The 22545-nt window shown below is 44.6% G+C and overlaps 1 protein-coding gene across 1 annotated transcript in view; it reads right to left on the bottom strand.

Annotated features, from left to right (window-relative positions):
* The window catches only part of LOC105448074 (probable calcium-binding protein CML11), a 39420-nt gene extending 31824 nt beyond the window's left edge, over positions 1-7596 (bottom strand). Inside the window, exons 1-3 of the mRNA XM_011686436.1 lie at positions 7447-7596; positions 6293-6689; positions 2785-2928 (exon numbers count right to left, since the gene is read on the bottom strand). Coding sequence (XP_011684738.1) covers positions 2785-2928; positions 6293-6689; positions 7447-7596 — 691 coding nt within the window. The remainder of the gene's footprint in view (positions 1-2784; positions 2929-6292; positions 6690-7446) is intronic.
* Positions 7597-22545: the final 14949 nt, after the last annotated feature.

Here is a 22545-nt window from a genome sequence, read left to right as displayed (position 1 = left end):
TCGACGACGACAGCTGGCGAAACCGTATCTATCCCCGTAACGGTACATGGAGCACGGATTCGAGCGGTTCAAACGGAAAAGTAATTTCCCTCGGAAATATCCCCGGGAAGACCGCTCCAGTGATTATCGAGATTCGCATCGCTCCTTATTTTGCCCGTCCCGGTCGGCCGGGCGCGGTTCGGCTTTCTTTTTTTTTTTTTTTACGATTACCGCGATTTTCGTACGCGACCACGGAAATATTTCTCCTCTTTGTCGGAGACGTAGATCGTTAAATCCCCTTCTTGCGACCGCTCGGCGCATTAACGGAGCCCGGGTCAAGGGTTAAACTCGCGCGGGAATCTCTTTCCGCGCGCCACCTAATCCTCGAAAATTATCACTCTTGGGGCTCCGCTAAAAAGCGCGAATGCCACCGCTCTCCGCGCAGCTCTCGCGTCTGCGCCAATGAATTTCACCCCTCTCGCGGATATAACGCCCGTCCCCGAAACAATTTACTTCCGCGGCTGTAATTACTTCGTCCTATGGAACATGCAACGGCTTCGATTCACACATTCCCTCCCCCCCCCCTCCGCGATGCGCTCTCACGCGGATTTTAATAATCGTTTCGCTCTTAATTCTTTTGTCGCGGGCATGCAGAGCGACCAGAAAGCACTAAATTTCCATTCAAAACTCGTTTTACCGAGTTCGCTTTCGAAGAGCTGCGAGAGCGCGGTCGTTTTTTATCGCGGGTTTTATCCCGTAATACTTCTGATTACAGAGAAAATGACTGGTAATAACCCAACCGTTGTGGAGCGGACTAGCAACAGGTACAAGGACTTGCACCATCCGGCATCAATACGCCGACCCGCTTCCGCTCTCGAGTCATCAATAGATTTCTCGATAGGAAAAAATACGTGTACATGTATTGGCACAGTATCGTATTTCTGTAATATTGGATTTCGAATAGTTTCAATATTTTGAACCACGCATACATATAATAGTAACAATATACATACATATACATTATATAAATGATTGATAATGATTGTAATCTATAATTCTCGATGCATCGCAAATTTCATAAATAAATAAGAGAGAGATTTCTAGATTTCTCGCGATAGGAAAGCCAGTCGACAGCTAAAGAAAGGGTACGCGTGATTTAAGAGATATCTACTCCTTCCCATTTCACTTCGTCCCCGCTTATTGCCTCGGATACGGTATATTCTGCGCCGAAAAAGAGAGCCCCGGTCATAAATACGCTATCGGGAGTGCTGCGGAAACCGTGGTTTCGCGCCAGAGATACAACGAGTTCGTTTTCCGACGAGGTATCGACGCGGATTTCGCGCGCGCGGACCTTTTCCGTCGGACAATGAAACATCGCGCGTAAATACGACGAGGGCAAAAGCCCGAAGGGAAACGCAAGGGGAGATACGTTACGTTAGATCCTAACGCGGCCGCCGCGAAATTGGATACAGCGGCATGAAGAGATGGAGTTCGGCTGAAGGTGAAGAAGTATCCTCGAGAATCAATGTGAGAGCGCGAGGGAGGAGAGATCTCGGTCAGAGGCTCGCGCGGGGATCATAATAAAGGGTTCGTAATAAAGGGGGCTCTCCTTCGCCCCCCGTTCGGGCAAGAACTGCCGGCCATTGTCGGAACGTTTCGCGAGAATTAGCTGCAATTAAGGCGATTTGTGCCGACAGGGCGCAGAGATTGCGCGTGGACGACCGGTACGAAACGGCGAAGACGGTAAACTTTCGAGCGGTACTACCAGCTCCTAACTACTCAGCTCGCTTCGTCGCGCGCGGGTGATAGCTCGAGGAGCGCACCTTACTTTATGATTATTTCGCAATCCCGACGATGCGCCTCGCGCGCCGCAGAAATAGCGATTTAACGTTGTTGCCTTGGATAATGTTGTTCGCGTCTCTCAGCGATTGTTCTGCCGAAACAAAAGACGCCACATGCCCTTTCGCGCGCGAACATTCGCGAATAAAATTAAGGTAATGTGCCGTGAGATAAGGTCACACGCCGCATTGCACGAACTCACGTGCGTTATCAAGTAACGTTTATAATAGTAATATAATACGTAATATAAAATGATATAATATAACATAACATAATATAATAATAAAACAGTAATATATTGACAGAACTGCCGTCCAATTTTTCCTTCAATTTCCCAGGGCTTCCTATTTCATTTGCAAAACACCTACCGGTCAACGAGTATCTCCTACTTTTTTTTCCATCGGATATATTATATTACCTCGCGTAATCTATTCAACGACACGTGGCACGTGAAGTGGGGTTTTCGAAATGCGCGGATTGGAAAAACAAAAGGCGCGATATCGCGCGGTATCACGCATGCCGGCGGTCAATAACATATCCGTTTCGATAAAATGCAAGCGCTTAAATCTTTATTCGGACAATTCAAACGTCAAATACAATTACGTTACAATATTAGCCTAATTTCTCCCAGGCTACGTTAATTGGATAAATCCAATGATAAACGCTAAATTCCAAATAAACACTGCATTGCGTATTAGCAAATTGCAGCGTTTTGATTTTCCACCGACCGATATATTCGAAATAATAAATACGGGATTGCCTATTATAGTTCAATTTCTTCCCTTTGATCGGACAAATTCAACGGTAATTACCGATAATAATGTACTCGTAATAATATACTTTGAGAATATAATATGATATCTCTTTTCCGAACGTCGAAAACATGACGGAAACAACATTGCGAAAACCAAAAACTCTTTCTAACTCTACTGTAGCCTAAGAATGGATAATAGAGCTGCCGCTCACCGTCAATGTCGATTTCCTGCAGCATCGTTCTCAGCTCCTCCGCTCTCGCAAATTGTCCCAGGGAACGCATAACCCTGCCGAGTTCTTCTTTCGTGATAGTTCCATCGCCGTCCTTGTCAAACAGCCTGAAGGCCTCCCTGAATTCTGTCGAGGGGAAAAGAAGAGAGACCGGCGTGAGTGGCTTCAATATACGTTTTGCCTTACGTCACTAAGAAATAACTAAAATTACTTCGGACTTTTCTCGGCCGGAGAAAATCGCGTGTAAATTGTTCCGCCGTTTGCTCTCACTTACGCCGGCAATTTTAGAGCAATTTTTCCCCAGCATTCTACTTCCGCGTTAATTAGATTGGGCATTATGCGCTTTGAATTTTTCACTTCGGCCGAGTGTATCCCCGAACCCCGTCCCCTAGCGCATCAAGCATCCTCTCCGGAATTGCCCTTTCAGAGCCGGTCACCAACGGAGCCAGTTAACTGACTAAGGGGCAGCGGTCGAATTCCCGGAGCGAATTTGACGAGATACGAGAATAAGCCAGTGCGGGTTTCGGCTCGACGGTGCTTGACTGGATCGTTTAATGGCCTCGTTTCCCGCGTCGTTGATTCTGGCGGCGCAGTTATACGCATAGGTACATATCCGTGCATCACTATTGCCCGTTCGCGAATTGTAATCAACATGATCGCGTCTTACGCCTTTATTTATAGCCGCTAGACGAATCTTGTCTCGGACGCGCGTCACATCGAAGTTACGTATTATCTTGTGAATTGTGCGGACGTGATTTTAGTGATCGCATTTAGCGTAGAAATCAACCGAGGCTTGGGATTCAGACGGGAAGCGGAGAACAATCCTTCTTCTTTATCTATGGACTTCCGTCCCGTCAGGTACCTGTCATCTCTGATTCTTTGCCTCCACTTCGGTCCCCGGCAGAAACTCCGAAAAAAGCTACCGAGTAGGATAATCGATGGTACAAGATGGGCCAAATTAATGGGAAAATTTAAAGAAATAAAATAAAAACTTAGAACTTCTCGCGAGAAAGTAGCGAGCATTAAAATCGCATTATTACACCTGACGTTGTCAATAATCTGAATTAGAGTTTAACATCAATATTTCAATGTTAAAGATTACACAAATTAGATAATTTTAAATAGCATTTTTGAAAAATATTAAAACAATTATTGATACATGAAATAGGAAAATCTTAATTATTTCAGCTTGAGGTAAAGATTAATGCAAAGGAAAAAATCTGTAATTAATTTCTATATTTGTATAATTCATTTTACGTGTAAAATTTGTCTACCTATCTATCTATCTATCTACGGTTCTATTTATAGTGTCAATTGAACAATAGTGTAGTGACACGATAACTGCTTTAAGAGAGGTCTTTTATACGAAGGCGATAAAGACGTAACGATTTTCCGGAAGAAATTACATTCGACGAAGTATACACGAAGACACGTGACTTTCTTGACACTTTCAACGAACGAGATCTTAAAGGAAGAAAATCAGTCAAAAGAAAGAGAAGAGTCTAGAAAAAAAATTTGGATTTTATTATAATAAACCGAGGAACGAGATTAAATCTGCGTAAATTTTATTAAATCGTGAGATCGTGCTTCCAAAAAAGTTTTGTGGAATAATATTTGACGTGATGAAACTGAAGGATAATCGATCGCGCGGTATATAAAGTTACGCCGTTTATAACGAAGTTGAACGCACAGTCTTTGTTTAATAGTTAAATGAGTTCCGTCAAAACTAAAATATATTTAAGGCGTAACTGTTAAGTGCCCGCCTCAAGTTGTATTAAAAATATTGACGAGCTGCTTCATTAACATTGTCGTTATTTCGAGAGAAAGAACTTTGTTCGGAGCTCGCGAGTGTGATAGCAATAAAAATTACCAGGAGATTGGTTATTCACTTTCATCGATAAATACGTTTGAATTAATGTCATTTCGCGTAAAACTCATGTCGGGAGAAGAAAAGAGATATGAAATGGAAAATCATTCATTCGTATTTTCGCGTCGGATTAAAAAGAAATTGAAAGCATTGATTCTTTGATTAAACGGTTTTCCAGATTGGTTTCGAAGACCTGCCGCAGAATATTTACGGACGGTTTAGCGAGAATAATTAAATACAATAAAAAAAAAAGAAAGAGATGAGCACCACGAAATGTGAAACGATATTACAGGCATTACAATGCAATTTGTTTGACGTCGATTGGAGAGATCGCTATTCATCCACCCTGATACGAGTGGAAATGTAATATTCAATAGCGATGTTTATAAAGGCAGAAAGAAAAACAAGTCGCGTGCGTGATGATGGACGACGTGCGAAAATAAAAAAAAAATGCTCACATATGCGCGAAAAAAAAAACGTTCGACGTCTGCATGACATCGTGTACGCGAAACGCGAAATTATTTATCTCGGCCTGCTGATCTGATCGATCAAATTGGCCTGATTCCCCGATTCTCGAGCGTGCGGCACTACGTCGTGTACGACGGCGATAACCGGCGGGGGAAAATAATGGCCGGCTGCGAGACCGGAATGAAGCTCGCGTAAGCCGCGGCGGGGCCGAACTATAGCGGGCGTATATAGTTTTATCGGGATTAACGAAGCGATGACACCAAACAGGCGAGATATCCCCGGCGTACCCGGTGTTACCCGGGCGTGTGCCAAATTGAATCCGGCGCCGCGTCGCGCCGCGCCGCGCCGCGCCGCCGTGGGCATCTCCATCATCCGGCATCTGACGCCCGCGATCAAAAGAGTACAGATTTGCATTTTGCCATGCGAGGCCTGATATCGTAATATAATACCAGGCGATAAATACGGGAGGAAAATTGTTTTTGCTCGCGCATGTTGCAAACGAAATTATTATCTTACAAAATTAATCATGTTTTAATTATTAATCCATTACGTTCACATTTCCCTGCCGTAGTCGCATTTGTTCGAAAAATTGCCTCTTCTCTAGTTTAGAATTTATTGTCTTTTGAGAAAATATTAAATATATATAATATAATATCATAAAATAATGTTTAATATTAAATATTAAATATTTATATCATTGTGATATGACTGTAAATTTTAGGATAGAATAGATAATCATTGTGAATAGGACCAATTATGTGAGAAAAATTACCTGCCTCGCTCGGAACGAATGAAGACGTGACGGGTAAGCCTGATATTTCACGTGTCGCGCGACAAGTTTTTCCGAGGCGTGCCGATTGGCTATCAGACAGAGAATTTCTGGGGCCGGCGAAAAACTTGTTCTCTTGATAGGTCAATCGGCCAAAAAACTTGCCGCACGACTTGAAATATTAGTCTAAACGAGCCTAGACGAGATTCGTGGCGCATGGTTTGGATCATGTTACAAAAAGAAGAAAAGAAAAAGCATTTCTGTATCGTCTTTGCTCTTTCTTTTTCCCTTCCTCCGTCTCATTTTATTTTTTTTTTTCTAATAAAATTTCATTTCAGGTTTCTAATAATACGGTCGGAAAAAAATCACTTTAAACCTCGACTCACCTTTCATCTGCGACTTCGATATGCCGGGCGTCTTGCTGGACGAAGAGTTGCTCGTCGACGACCGCTTCGGCGAGGCCGGCAGGGACATGATAACGTTCGCGGAGAGCGAGGTTCTGACGGGCTCGTCGCGGATGGCCGACGAGGACGCGGCCATGTCCGTCGGCCGCGTTAGGGATAATTCTTCCTCCTCCTGCTGCTGCCGTAGTCGCCGGCATTGCAGATTCATCGGGACGTCGGCGGCGGGGCACGATCCCGCGGGAACGTAGATCGGCTGCATCGGTAGCGCCGACGTTGTCACGGCCATCGTCATCGACGTCCGCGGGGTACGGTCCAGGGGTCCGGCGCCCTCACGTCCCTCCGCGCCGCCGTTTCCCACCGCGCCGCTGCTCTGTCTCGTCTGCAAGTAATCGCGTCCTGAAATGCATCTCCCCCACGCGCTCTCGTTTCCCGCACGGCAAAAGTTCGTTTCGCGATCGATACGCGAATTACTTATTTATATATTTATTACACGACTCCTTTTCGCGTTTATACGAACAAACGCGATGAAACGCCCTCAAAATTGGCTCGTTGCACGCGAAATGTCGTATCCTAAAAGCATTTCAGTTTTACGAAGGAAATGCTCTCGTAAATGCTCCTCGAACATAACCGAGTTTTATACATATGAGCCTTTCAGGAGGCAAATTGGTCAACTCCACGAGATAAGACGAAAGAATTGATGAAGTTATAAACCGATCGTCTGCTCTATAGTACCAAAATTAAGAAGCTTACAAGAGGAGTCGATCAGTTTGACTTTTGAGAAGCTCACGTATCGGAGAGTATTAGAGGGACATGAGGGATTCCTCCTTGCAAAAGTGCTCTTGAGTTTTTATCACGCGCGCGTGATTCTTCAAGCTAGCTTTTCTAAAAATCTCTGTTTTTTCAGCAAACATCTCCCACCACGTGATACATTATCTTATACCAACATTTGACGATCTTGATATAAAACTTCGCGCGGATCCGGGGTTTCGGAAAGGAAAAGGGACGTCGCGGAGGATGTTTCCCGGAGAGGTGCCTAAAAGGCTCATTTGTTTATAAAGTTTATAATATCGCCCTCTTCCGTTTTTTTTCTTTCACTTTTTATAAGACTTTTAGGATCGACCGCTATAACCGTTAACTTGTAAATGTGGCCGTTGAGCGACAGGCGAATCGCGCTCAAAGTAAAGGTACCTTAATATTTGATCCACTCGTGTCAGACGAAACGTGGAAACTTCTAAGGCAGTGACACACGCACGACTGGTATCCAGCCAATTTGACGACGAGCTCATTCCGTCGTTTCAGCGTCGGAGAGGCCTTATATCAATTATTAAAAATCTACTCGTACGTGAAAAGCGACAGCGTGTGTGCGGCGAGAGACGCGATTTTAATTTCGAGAACGCGTTAATGCTGTCCGGGAATTTTATTTTTTTTGCATTTAATATATTTCGATAAAGCGAAAAGACGTAAAGGGGAAAAAGAGGGGGGGGGGGGAGAAGAGAGATCTGTTAATGAGCCGAGCTTGTCGAGGCCGGGCTCGTCTCGTCGTCATTTCGGATCTCTGGCGTCGGAGATTCGCGATCTATCAGTCCGGGTTCGCGTTCCCCCGCGTTATCCCGCGGATAAGGGCGGCAAGTCGATCCGGATGGAGAGGCCGTGCTTCATTATCGCGAAAGTTCGCGGGGGACGTTGACGAGCGATTAACCGCCGTCCCCTCCTCTCCTCGAAAGAATGTAATAGCGCCCGCGCATCTATCATTTAAATGAGGGAGCATCGCGAACGAGCGCGCTCTCCCGATGTCACTTGGCGGCTCGATATGACGGGTGAAAATGCACAGACGTCATTTCCCGTTTTATCCCCCCGTGTGCTCGCCGGGAGATGTGAGGGGAAGGGGCGGGTGAGATCCGGCAATAAGCCGTTCGCGAAACTACGACGCGGCGGGCCATTGAATCGCCGCTCGCCAATCGTCGGAATTGCGATACGAGTTTGCGGGCCGGATAAGGAGTGCCTCAATCCCACGTCGAAAGCGGCGGGAATAGCTGCCGAAAGCACGCGGCACGTGGGTGCTTCAGCCCGGCGACGAATGTCGTTATCGGGACGTCGAAACGATAAAGTTCATCCGCGAGATGCTAAATTATACAACTCGGACTCACGATTCGATTCTCGCGAGAGCGGAATGAAAATCCCCTCCCCCCCCCGCCCCCTTGATTACGTTCGCTGCCGGACGCGTCCGTTTGCGTAACCGGAATCGTCGATAAGATTCACGAGAGAGAGAATGAGTGGGAATTAAGACAAGCCCAATTATAAACTCCCTGTTCCCGGAGTTTATAATTGGGGACGAGCACGTGCGACAAATTGGGAGGCAAATAGCGAACTTAAGGCACGCCCGGTCTTATTTCCCGGCCTTATCTTCCTCCCTCCGACCGCCACCGGGTCTCTCGGCGAAGCTACACCCCGGCCGTTGCGAGACACGTCGAGAGACTCGCAACACGAACTCTCGCGTCGTAGACTCTCGCCGGTATCGCCGGGAAACACATTTGCATTCCCGGGAAGTCGCTTCCTAGGGTCAAAATGCATTTAGGTTCTTCTTGGATGGAGAACGTCGGGATTGGAGCGACGTACCGAGACAGACGTCTGACTGTCTTCCCTTAACTGCGAGTGGAGTCACGGATGGGAGGGGGTGAAGGCGAGAAACTTCCCACGACGACGGTTCGACGAAGCGAATCAAATTCGAGCGCGCCGCGAACGCTGCGCGTTACCTGCTTGATCAAATTTCGACGCGGGGGGGATTCCTTGACGGAGAAAGAGAAAGAGACAGGGACAAGAAGGTGGAATGCCATCGACCGCGAAGGGGGGTGGATTACGGCTTACGGCGGTTATGCACCGCGGGCGAAAGTTTTGGCGCCTGAAACCGCGCGAGAGAGAAAGTTTCCCCGGACGTCCGGTAATAAAAGCACCCGGGTGCCTCTCTCTATCTCTCAGGGTGAAGAAGAAACTTCCCCGGAAGTTGCCGACTCCTTTCCGCGTTTCTCCGGGGACGGGACCGGGCGGTGACAAAATTGAATCCTCGTTAAAGCGCCGTCACGTTCCGCCGATCGACATCGACACTTTCGCGTCGCCCGGCACCAGCCCCCGGATTCCTCTTCCCACCGCCCTTCCCTCCACCCTTCCCGCCAATTTAAATTACATTTCATTACGAACCTTTGTAAACTTCGATGGTAGGATACCGGGCACTTATTTGTCCCACGGAGAAACGGGAACAGCTGTTTGCATTAGGCGCAAAACTCCGGATTGCCAAGGGGACAGATTCTGGCAGTAGTGTATAAGTAGTTTTTGCAAGAGGATGATAAAAAGAGTAAAGAGAACGAGAAGAACCGTGTGTCCTCGCGTGTGTTTGAAATAATTCGTTCACCATGGGTCTTTTTAACAGTATTTTTGCAGTTAAACACGCTTCATTAGACCGCGCGTGACAAAGGCGGAGTTAATTCGCTTCCGCGGCTATCCGTGCCCGACATTAATTAGCTTGACAATGTTGTTTATCCCCGTGCGCATGCAAGGAATTATAATGCAGATTTTTAATGGCTGTTTTAATAGCCGCGTATTGGCGCTTAGCCAAGATTACGCGTCCGCCGTCCATGTCAAAATGTATACGCTTTTATGAGGGCATCGCGTCACACGGTCTTTCGGCGAATTAAGGAATATACATATATTGTTACCGTCCAACGTATCGTGTTTAGAAAAAAAAAGCGATGCTAATGGAAAGGTTACGCGAATCTTTCGAGCAAACGACGCTTCGCATTTATTATCCGGTATAACATTTTTATGGCATTTATTTTAATAACGTGTAAATATCGGATCGAGAGGATTTCGCTTCGAAATTACGGTTTACCCACCGGATGTGTGCGCATAAAGGTAATGTATAAAATTGCATAAATGCATAATGTAAATATACGCGCAAAAAGCTCTCCCGCGTACTCGCAAATTCCTGAATATCGAGGAAAGTCACGTGGGCGACACAAAGTTAAACACGCCTCGCGGCCAAGACGGTCAATCCTAGGGTTCAAGTAAAAGCTATAGGATACCGGCCGCCATTTAAGCGGGAAAATCTTGCAAAATAAAATGAGAGAGCAACAGCCAAGTTTGTACTCTATCGTTCTATATCACATGTATATAGCGCAATAAATAAAAAATTATATCACTCGGTATCCCAACTTTTACTGGCGGGGAACTCCAATCAATCCGGTATTAACGTTTAATATCGTCTGGCGAGGTTTATTAAACAGGTGCGGACCGTAAACCTGCGGTATACACGCGCCCACTCGAGTATGACATGTCACCGGCAAAACGGCGCCGGTTATCGATGAACGAATGTATCACAGTCGATCGCACTTCGCGCTTCCTCCCGCGAAATAATGACTTTCGCTTCGTCACCGATCGCAATCGGTCGCTGACAGCCGTGACAGTCGGTTTACCTTAATGAAAGTAATTACAAAGAAGAATGGTTCTACAACGGCTGTGAATTTCTACTCGCTTTTAATCGGCGAGTTAGACGGGATATAAAATTTACATCCGTCCTTTCGGCGCACCGCAGGACATAAAACTTCCGCCGTACAACTTTATGATAGAATTTCGAATATCTCGCTGTTCCAGATCTTCTTCCTACAACCCGCTAAGATTTTCGCAATTGCGCTTGTTACGCTCGTTACGCTTATTACCCATTCTCGATAAGTTCATCCGAGCAAATTTACGCACGATGGAAGGCAGATATAAAGTATCGCGAGGGTGATCTTGAATAAGAAGTCAATTAACGAGTGCCGTATACGTGTCAAATTTTCGTAACTGTAAGAGATAAACGCTATACCGTCCTTCTGCAAGGACGGTTTTTAATTTTCACGTTACACTTCCTCTGGCAACGATTAAACGTGAAAATAAATTACGCGTGAAAAAGTAATTGATAAACTTACATATTTTCTTCTCTCACTTGTTTGTAAAATAAAAGTAATTGAGTCTCTCAGCAAGTTTGCGCGAGTGCCTTCTCGCGATTAAAATTTTGTTTAAGTAAGTGTTACGACCGCGTGAAAAAGGCGACGGTAGGCGGACCATTCGCCGATATAAATTACATTAGATATTTTCTGGAGGCGTTATGCATTATGCATCGCGGCCCAAAAGCGACGATATGACTGCAGCAAAATTCTGCTATTTAAAGGACTTAAAGATTCCTTGAACGCGAGGATGCGCGCGGACGAGTAACGTCAGATAAATGGCGAGTATTTTTACCGCCAGGAAGAACCGGGAGAATAATCTAGTCGCATTTTTCTGATTTCACGAATATATAGTACCGTAGTTGGCCGACGAGCCGACGGCTCGTAGGACGTGCATTTTTGTTCCGTGACTTTTCGAGCATTTTTCCGCCAGAGAATTCTCCGAGTGCCGAAAGGATCGTAGCTGCTCGCGCACACATGCACATACATACATACACACACACACACACACACACACAATCTCTTTCTCTCTCTTATTAGATTACCTCCATAAACCGGGACACCTTCCAGGGTGGTATATCAAATACGTGGGTGCCTTTGTCCGCAAAAATGTTTGGCACACCTGCGCTTGTAATCACGGATGTGAGCCGCGTCGCCCGCTACGCCCCACCGTGTATGCATTGAGTTAAAATAATTCAATAAACGGGCCGCGTTTGCATTCACGCAATCCAATAAATCTCAATTACGCGCTGTTATTGAATTCATATTCTCTATTCTTATTGATTAACAATAATAACACTGCATCAAAGTCGGCGCCGATCACGCCGCGCCGCGCCGCGCCGCGCCGCGTCGCGCCGATGCGGAAGCAATTGTTTTACATTTATTCGCAATAATTGATACGCGCGTCCGCATACACGCCAATTTATCGCGTGTGCCTCTTATTTTGTGTTCCACGGAACAAAAGAATTATCGTAGTACGTTTTCGAAATGACGTTGTTTCGGCAGAAAATCGGACTCTTAATATTCCCGATATCCGAATGGTAATTTATCTTCGCGGGATTCTCGTTCGGCTGATTCGTAATCAGTTTAACGAATCGGTCGATCCGATAGTTTCCCACGATCTGAAATTTATTCAGACGCACATTTTGCCAATCCTCCGAACACACACCGTTCTCGGATCAAAAATCAATCCCGCGGATCGATTCGTGGAACGAGCAGGGGAGGGGAGAGGGGCGCGCGTGAATGCATCAGAGCCTCGCGACCTTCTTATCCCTTCGCCCTTAATTCCCTACCGAATACTTCGTCGCCCGAAGGAAAATTTCGTTAACGTCGACGACGACACTAATTGCTTCGCTTGATTCTCATCAAGCGGGCACGACAGGTGAGGCAGGAGCCGCGGGAGTAGACACCGCATCTTGTCGTTGTGCAAGCGGCTGTGAGGCCGCGACCATTATCGTCGACCGAAACCTCGCCCCGAATTGTGCCACTCACGTCTCACCCCGGCTAAAAGTAGCGAAACGAAGGAGGAGAGGAGGAAAGGACACGACGAGGTTGGCGAGCCCAGCCCGAGTCGAGAGTCCGATCGCGGGATGTTGACGTTATAGCATCCACGTTGCATAAACAATACGTGATCGGGTTGATTCTCCATCCGGGACAGCGAATTCGTAATGCGGCGCTCGATACGGACGGGGTAAACACAAACGCGCGGGTATGGATGCAAGCCGCCCGTGTCATGGATTCACGTATCGAGGATCGATGGAGAACCGGCGAGCACGGCCGCGACTCGAGTATGATAAAAAGATGCGAATAGCGCTTGGCGGACCGTTAAGTTCCACTGATTCATAATGAATCTGATCTTTCTGGATTTTCGATGAGCGCGCCGAACGTCTCTTTATAAAACGGACCGCGCGGCGCTTCGGCGACCAGAGTCGCCGAAGATTAAAATTGGAAATATGATGATTGGAAATTGGAAAAAAATTGATGATTATTATTTGGCCTCGGGCGCAAGAATCTTGAATCTGGATCTGAATTTATGATAATTAAAGCGGTAACGCACTTTTCGTACGAGCGAAAGCCCCTCCGCTAGTTTTCTCGCGCGATTTAGAACTGTGTATACACTTCATTTTGATTAAACGCCTGTCCTTTAAAATAAACCTTCGTCGCCGATACGTCGTCAGGTGTATCGGGATTAATGTTGTTAACGCGATCCGACGCGCTCGTCCATAAATCAGTGACGGATCTGGCATCATTTATTCTTTAAATAAATCACGAACGCATGCACACATTAGCACCGCGATGACGAGAGCGATTTTGCAGAGCACATCCTCTCTCATCCTCCCGCGCCACCCCGAAAACCCAAAATACGCTCTGTAATTTGTTGCGGATCGCCGGGGAAGGAGGCGGCGAGGGAGGGGGGAGGAAGAGGAGAACGAGGGGAAATCATTTTCGCGATGGTAACGTTACGTGGCATCTGCATAATGCACGGCAAATAAGAGACGTCCTCGAATTAGCGTTGTACACTCGTCGCTTAGCGCTCTCGCGAGGTTCAGGACGTTATGACTCGTTGAATCCACCATAATAGACTTGCTGTGGAATATTAAGAGGCTTTAGATTTACCATTCTAATTCTTTTTACACGTTTTAATTACGTTACTCTCACGGCTAACCTGTCCCGTCGTAAATTGAAGACACGTTCGCGAAAGAAAAATCAGGTGCAGCTCTTCGCCGACTATTTTGTAAACACTACTCCACAGTACGGTTTTATGAGTTATTTCAGTTCATTCTCTTGAGAAAAGCTGCACGCGCCCGGCGGAGTTGCAGCGGTTTCTAGTTTTCTTACATAATGCTTTTTTTTTTTTTTTTTTTTCAAGGGAATGAGCTGGAATAACTCGTGAAACACGGTGAAGCAGCGCGCTTACGAAATAATCAGTAAAATTGTATACATGGGAGATGAAACGTTGCTTGGAAACATTTAAATGGAATCAGTTATCAGTGACTCAAGAGTTACTGCGATGCAGAAAATAGTCTGCGACTCGCGGAAGCGAATGAAGCAAAATTTATTACGTGTGTATACGAATTCTTTTTACCCTTACTCACAACAGTATTGCGTATTTCTCTTTCACGTATATTCTGCGTGTTTAATTATACCTTGCGTATTAACCATAATATGCATTAATTAAAAATTCCATTTTCTCCATTTAATGCCGTGTACTTACATATGAAACATCCGTAAGATTTTAAACAAACGGATTAATTTTAAAGCTTCCCACTGTCGAGCCATCTGACATCGTTACTTGTCTCGATTAATGCAAAAATAATTAGTTGAAGATGTCGTAAGTAATGTAATTAGGTACTACTTCGGAAAAGCTCTCTTGCAGGTCGCACTCAAAAAAGCTAAAAGCACACGAGAGGCTTTCCGCACGTGTACGGCTGCATCTCACGACCGTTCTACCGTCCGGATATTCGGATTTTTGGATCGCGTTAAAATCGCAGTGTGAATTTCCATACCGGAGATTCCGCACGTGGCGCTCGCGGCAATTAGCGCGCCAGCCGCCAAGGAAGAAAACGTGCGGACGTGGCTGAAGAACATTCGGAGAAGAACTGTTAGAGCGTAAGTAGTGGAAACAGAGGAGGAAGTGGTGGAGAAAGGAAGGAGGAGGGGGGGAGGGAGGGAAAGAAGGTGCAGAAAAATCGCGGCTGAAAAAGGAGATTTACGAGCGGCAGGTGGAGGTACGATAAGGCGCGAGCACTCGATCACGCTGTCCCGCATTTTGATTGAATGAGACGGCGCGAGGCGCGGAGAAGACACCGGCGCGGCTCATTTCCGCGCCCGTCGCGCCGCGCGGAAATTTGCATGCCGATCAGCGATCGCGGGGAGAGAAGGGCTGCACAATCCGCGAAGATAGCGGCGGCTTCGGGACGGAGGGGTTGGCACCGGCGCTAACGCACGTTAACAGGACAGGCCAGGAAGCGGTAGATAAGGCTGCCGTTGATGCTCGCGGACGGGGACGAGGAGGAAGGTCATTGGAGACAGTTATTGATACTCGATGATATAGACGCCGAGGGAGAGATGAGATCCGCGGGATGCGATCGGAGCTCGGCGTCGCATTACGGCCGAGTCAAAATTGTTTCCAGTACAAGATTTTACAGTAGAAGTAATTTTGTCAACAGCGTTTCTGTAATTTGTCTATGGACTATGACGTCGGCTTAAAACGAATTTTATCGTTTCTGATATTAAAAAATTGATTGACTGTAATCGAATCAGTTGTACGTTGCGGCAAATACGTTTAACATGATCTTCGATGATCGTCTGCTACGATATTGACCTGGCCACCGAAGTGTAGCCTAAGAGCGTAATTTATGCGCCGCAATTGTATCTTGTCACGGATAATCAGGTCCTATCAAGTCCCTTTTACATTGTGTCTGCTCAACGAATCCGAAAACGCGGTGACTTCCGGATCGCCGAATCGACTCGATTCAATCACTGACACAATAAGAAATTATTCAACGAAGACGGAGATACAGGGGCGACCCGATAGGTCATCTTCCCGATCATTTCGCATCTTTCCTTCGCATCGTTCCTCCTCGGGGTGGCAGTGACGTCAATGGAGAAGCCGACGCTTCCCAAATTGACTGTAATACATCGGCCGATTAACGTAATACCGCGAGTTTGTAACGAGCGCGCAATAATCTCTCTCTCGCTCTCTCTCTCTCTCAATGCCGCGCAGATCTAAACGGTCGATCTCTCGTCCGTGATTCGATTTCCCTCGTGTACCAACAGCGGCGGTATATAGCTTAAGCATCGGCGCGCCGGCGGATAAGTAATTGCCTCTCGGGCGCGCGTTTCGATTTTAGCAGAAGCGCCGCGGCACCGAGAGGTCCCCTCTCGGCGGATAGCCCTGAAATCTCAGGGCAAAATTTGCCAGCATTTTTCAAGATACCCAGATAAGACACAACCCACTACATCAGTCGTCGAGCATCCTGTTAAGGCGTACACAAAGCCCTCGTTTTACTCCCTCCTTCAGGGCAATTCGGAGGCTAATTCCCATGAAGTTTCTCTTTGCAAGGTTCGCTAAAATTATCGCTCTCGTCGAAATTATGAATATGTCGCGTAATATAATAATATACCGCTCTTCTCTCCTTACTTGCGCCCGCAACAATTTCGAAAGAAAAGGAGAATATGTTTAAAGAGTTTATTTTCTCGGGAGGAAGAGTGATCGCGTAATCTGCTGAAACGATGTCGAATTAACGTAAAATATAAAGTAATATTAGTTCCTGCAAAATGAACCGTACGATCTGATCAATTAAAGCATAAAAAAAAGAAATCTCCGAGACTGCACGGAAAGAACGATTTTGCTAAAAGTATCTAAAAATTTAGCTAGATATCATCCTGCGTAATTGTCTTGACTTTATCTTGTAAATAATAACTAAAAAATAATAACTTGTAAATAATAACTAAAAAATAACTTTTTGACCAAAATAATTACGTAGAAAGTTTAAACATGGTGAGCAATGCTGCTAAAAGTTTTAACATTCTAGCAAAGTTTGAGTGTCAAAGATAATTATTTTAATGAATTGGTGAGAGCATTGAAATTAAAATGTGAAAATATAGAGAAGATAAACAAATATTGGTTGAAGAAGAAGTATTGGAGATATGTTTTTTGTTGAGTACAGACTGTTTAGAGCATTACGTGGAGGAATGTTTGAGAGTAAAAGAGTGGTTTGTGAAGTTAGGCGGAGATAAAAGAAAAAGAATAAGTCGGTTAGGGAAAGAGAAGTTAGATAGAGAAAAGATTAAGATACTAAGGAAAGGTTAAGATACTATGGAAGAAAAGGGAAAGGGAAATGGAGGAAAAGAAAAGAGGAAGAGATAAGAGAAGTGGAGGAATCGATTTAGAACAAAGAGTAAGGTAATAATTAGGAATAAGGAGAAAGAGATAGGATAAGTATAAGATAATTTATCGTAGAATATAAGCGAAATGTTCAAGCTGTGCTATAGAGTAAAAGTAAATTTGAATAAGTATGCTTTCTTTGTTTTGTTTTATTAAATTAAAGGGACGGGTTGATGAATGTTGAGTTATTTGTAAACCATGTCCCCTTCTTGATAACTTTGTATGCTTGAAGTGAATGAAATTCTATTCTTTCATAATTGTTTTAATGAATTTAATTCCAACAAAATTATTTTCAGATCTGTACCTATAGCTACATTTTCAGATACTTTAACAAAACTATTTTTTCCATGTGCGTTCACCTTACCGAGAATAAAAGGGAATAAAAGAACGATGATGACGGCTAAAGATGATATAGATCGAGGAACGTGGTTTATCAGTCGTTTTCGATTGTGGATACGCGAGATTACCAGGAATTAACCGATTAATCACCATAACGGGGAGGACGACAGACGCATTGAGGATGAACTCGTTAGCGCTGCGGTTAACCGCCTGTTTACAACCGATTTCGCGCACGACGCCATCGTCGAATATAATTGCGATTTCGATAAGCCTAATGATTGTGCGCCGTAACATTCATAAACTGATCCGAATTGCAGCAGTTATTATGAGGCAGAATTAATATACATCGCCAGAGACATAATATCGCGTCGCTTTAAAGATTGTTATTTGATTCTTAAAAGAAGTAATTTCCTGCATGAAAAAAACAGTTTTGTTGAAATGTATAAAAATTTAGTTAGATGCAGATCTAAAAATAATTTTACTGAATAATGAAAATAATTCTGAGACATTTAAACTGGTTGGTTAGTGAAATAAAATTTTTACACCAATATGCTTGAATCTTGTATAATTATTTTGATGGTTCAACAAAATTATTTTCAGATCTACATCTAATTAAATTTTTAGATAGATTTTCGACAAAACTATTCTTTCTGTGTAGTTTCGCAGATTTAATCCGACTATCAATAATAATCGCGAACATAATCGCGAAATTATTCTTTGGAATTATCAGATTTCTATAGAAAGCCTTTTTGTAATGTCAATCGATAGTGATATTTTATTAATAATGCATTAATTGGTAATTAGTAAAGATAAATAATGATGGACAAAATCCTCATTAATGATTAAAAATAAATACATTCATCAGTCCAATTAAAAATAATTTAAAAGACTAAAGTGCAAATCGATAATACGAGATGTAATAATAGGTCGCGCGTATAAAAAAAACAAACCACCCTCACGTGGAACGCAGGTGCCTACATTACGAGTCGCTACAGTGAAGAATAAAAGATCGATCGAAAGAAAACACACGTCGGCCGCTTGCCGACACTCCATATCCATATTCCGCGTAGGCTTGGAAAACGAAATATTGTTATAACGTGTACACTTCGATGGAACCTCCCCCTCCATCTCCGGTTCACGAAATTATAAATTCACACATACGCGTACACTGCAATTATCCGTTAATTTAAACAACGGCAGTAATAATGGAAGTAAAATCAATGCGCTATTCGGTATTATTAGCATGGGATAAATAAATGATTGGCGATTTCGTAAAAGGGACCGCGTGTCCCGAAGCGGAAGCGCAATAAAGCACGCTGGGCCAGTTTTATTGAAATATCAGTCGATCGCGACTGAGAGACTCGCGCGGTTTTCTGGTCAAAGTGTATCGAAATTTATTGCAAGACTGATAAACGGTGAAAGGCGATATAATTCTTAGCTCGAGTTCATAAACCGCAGCACAAAGGATCGCCTGCGCCATTCATTCCTTAACAGCGTTTCAAGCCGATGGTGAATAGTGGTGCGGAGATATAAAAGCGAAAGATTGAATACGCACCACGAGCACTCGGCGTATACTTTTCTTCGTCATTACCTAAACAATTCTTTACTGCGATTCCGATTTCCAACACATTGTTAACATATTTTTAATATACATTGTAAAATTTATACTACTTTTAAATATATTGCATTCACGATATGCGCGCTTTAAATTCTATAATGATACTAATTCTAAAAGTGCACGACTTGTACGAATCGTGCTGTATTATATTTTTCGCTCATTAATCTGTTGCTAGTTCTGAAGCGGTCTAAAAAATAAATTGTATAATCCAACCACGAAAATGCGGGACGCATTGTTGCGCGACAAATACTTGTTCTTCGCTTCGTGGGTACCTTTGCACGTTTTTTTCCGCGCGTCCGACATCGCGAAATTGCGTTACGTAACGCAATTTAGTATTTTTCATACGGAAGAGAAACTCCGGAGGGGGATCCCGACGAAATCGCGTGCTGCAAACGATAGACGATAAAACTTTTCCTTTGGCAGAAAAATGTATCGCAATCAGAGTGCAACTGATCGCTGAACCGGAAAGCGAGCAATTGTCAGAGATGTAACATCGTTTCATAATACATCCGTTACAATGCGCTTAAAAAGCGATTTTTACTTTCCTTTTCACAAAAAAAAAAGCAAATATTCAATATCTATGAACGTAGGCGCGCGCATATCACACGATATGCGTCCGTGATCGTCAAAGTCACGTGGATTTCGAATTTCGATTTACGGATATTGAAATCGCGAAAAATGCGAAAAATCGCACATGGCGGAATCCCGGAGTTCTTAAAATCGGTGCCGGGGCGCGAATCGCAAACCGGCATTCCGGCCGCATCTGGATGCATCAAGTGCGCGGTAGCACGAAAATCGCCCACGCGCTTCACATCCGAGACAAAGGGGATGGAGGACGAGTGGCGGATGCAAAGTGGGACCGAAACCTGGGGATGAGAAGCACACGGGACAGGGGAGCGAGGGAGGGTGGACACCCGGAGAGGAGGAGAGATCAGTGCGACTCTCCCCACCTCCGGTCTGAAATGCCACGAGACACCCAGTTGCGATGTATCTCGCAATTCTCCCTCTTTCTCTCTCTCCCGTATATTCCATCCCCTGTGTCCTCACTTTTCATGATTCCCGGTAAAACGAGGGCTTACTCAGCAAAGACTTTAAGGTACCTGCCTGCAGCAGGGAAGCACATTCAAGTGCGAGCGCTGCAGCGCGAGGCACCGCGGGGTGTATACCTGAGCTCTGTAACCTCTCGCCTCGTCGGCTTCGGAATTTTTGATTGCGCGACAGCAAGAATTAGAAGATACTTTTTCGGAAGACTCGAAGAGCCCGTTTACCGGTGTCCGCGTTACCGCGCGAATTCGAATTTTCACGTTTTCCCAAATGGCGTCAGATTCGCGTAATAAAAAGATTGCACACACAGTGGTTCCCGTCCGTCCGGGGATGACCGATTTATTCAGCGCGCGCTCACCTTTGTTTGCTCTTTACACAATCTATAGAATATCGAGCAACAGGAGGTACGCGGCCGGCGGAATAGATATATTCCTGCTGGAATACGTCGCCCGGCGTGTGTGCACAGGAAAACGCTTCTCCGGTGCAGTTATCGTTGACTTTCGCTCGTGTGGAACTCGAGTTATGAATGATGTTCAACGTTGCAATAACACCAACGGGCGGAGCGAGAAAGACGTCGGGACGGGTGAGAGAGAGAGAGAGAGAGAGAGAGAGAGAGAGAAAGAGAGAGAGAGAGAGCGCCTATAATTCTTAACTTTTGCTCGCCTTTATCCGAGGCGTAATGAATGCGGTTCCGTATAAAATTACGACGGGGGAACGTTCAAGAGAAACGGCCGCCGCGAACGACACCGCGGTGCCGAATGCGCAGACCGGGCCTGGCAAGTCGATTTAAATGCGAGTCCGTTCATTTAACGCATTCAGGAAGGAAGTGTGCATTAAGACGCGGAGAGAGAAAGAAAAAGAGACAGAAAGAGAGAGCGAGAGAGAGAGAGTGACATCGCGGAAACTTTGCGTCATCGCGAAATCCGCTTTCGTGGGCGAAACAGTTTGCATGAATCCACCGATTATGTTAATTTTTTTTCTTTCTTCGAAGGCAGAATTTAGTTGACTCTTTGAGAGAGTCCGTTCAAACGCCTGGACGTTTCAGTGCCGAAACGAATCGTGTGACACGTTATATAGGTACGCGAGTAGCACTGCGTTTTGTTGTACGAAATGGACTCGACAACGTCGATTCGTGAATGTGAAGAACAAAAGCGTACACAGAAAGAATGGTTTTGTTGAAATATCTAAAAATTTAGCTAGATACAGGACAGGGAAATAAATTTTGTTGAATTTTATTCTGTCAAAATAATTGTAGGTCATTCAAGCTGGTTGTTAAAATGTCAACATTTTTCTGCAGCAGCATCATGCTTGAATGTCCTACGTAATTATTTTGATAAATTATTCTGACACAATTGTTTTGATAATTCAGCAAAACCGTCCTTTTCGTATGCTAACAGCCTCACGATTCTGATGAATGTAGCATCGATTATAGGCGTAACTGTAACAAGTTAGTGGCCACGCATACGTTTCTAGTATCATTACAGTGAACCTCATTCATGTCAAAGCGCGTCGAGTAAGTTTTTTATCGCGTTAACCATCCTGTCGCGCTCGATGCGTCCCCTTCTATCTTTCAAACTGGAACGAACTCAGGAGTCATCCGGACATAGGTTTTTGTCAAAATGCCGCCGACTCGGTATATGAATTGGACTCTCCATTAACGATATTAGATTGAGGAAAGAGAGAGAGGGAGGGGGGGAGAGTATATAATTCACTTAATGGAATAATCGTTGCGTACGTGCAACCGTGAGTCGCGTTATGTCCCGGCTGCGATATTTCTCAAAACATAATATCTCTTTGGAGAATCAAATAAGCGTCTTATCATTCTGAATTTAGTTCACTGATAAAATACGAGCTACAAAAAAGATTGCGGTTCGGGCGTGCTGATAACAAAGATATTGATTATGCTTTCGCACCACGTATTAAAAGTCGCCGATAAATAAATTAGAAAAAGATTAATTTATCCGCAATATATTCCGCATTCTTTCTTCTCGAGAAATCTGTTATCGGATCCCGTGCGTTCGGATACTCCTTTGCGATATAAACAATTTACTTGCGAGAAGAATTTTCTCTTGATTTCGCGATTTGAATATTCATGTAATCATGTGTTAAAATCATATTATTCGTACAATCAGATGACATTAATTTATGTGTAATTAAAGTACCATTAAAATTTTGCCTCTCCGCGGGAAGAATTTATTCGGAGACTCGTTTCGCGGAGCCCGCTGCCGTCCGATATTAATCAATTGGGTCAATTAAACTTTTATAAGAGTGCGCGGAGGAGGCGGACTCGGTTAAACGTAAGTTTGTCAGTGACGAGCGCGCACTTTTGTTCGCGCTACTTAAGATCGGATTATGAAATTATGAATCG

This window comes from Wasmannia auropunctata, unplaced genomic scaffold (genome assembly GCF_000956235.1).
Source record: "Wasmannia auropunctata unplaced genomic scaffold, wasmannia.A_1.0 LD336090.1, whole genome shotgun sequence".
In the NCBI taxonomy this organism is placed as follows: Eukaryota; Metazoa; Arthropoda; class Insecta; order Hymenoptera; family Formicidae; genus Wasmannia; species Wasmannia auropunctata.
Note: the sequence above shows the minus strand (reverse complement) of the source record. Positions and strands in the feature narration are given on the sequence as shown.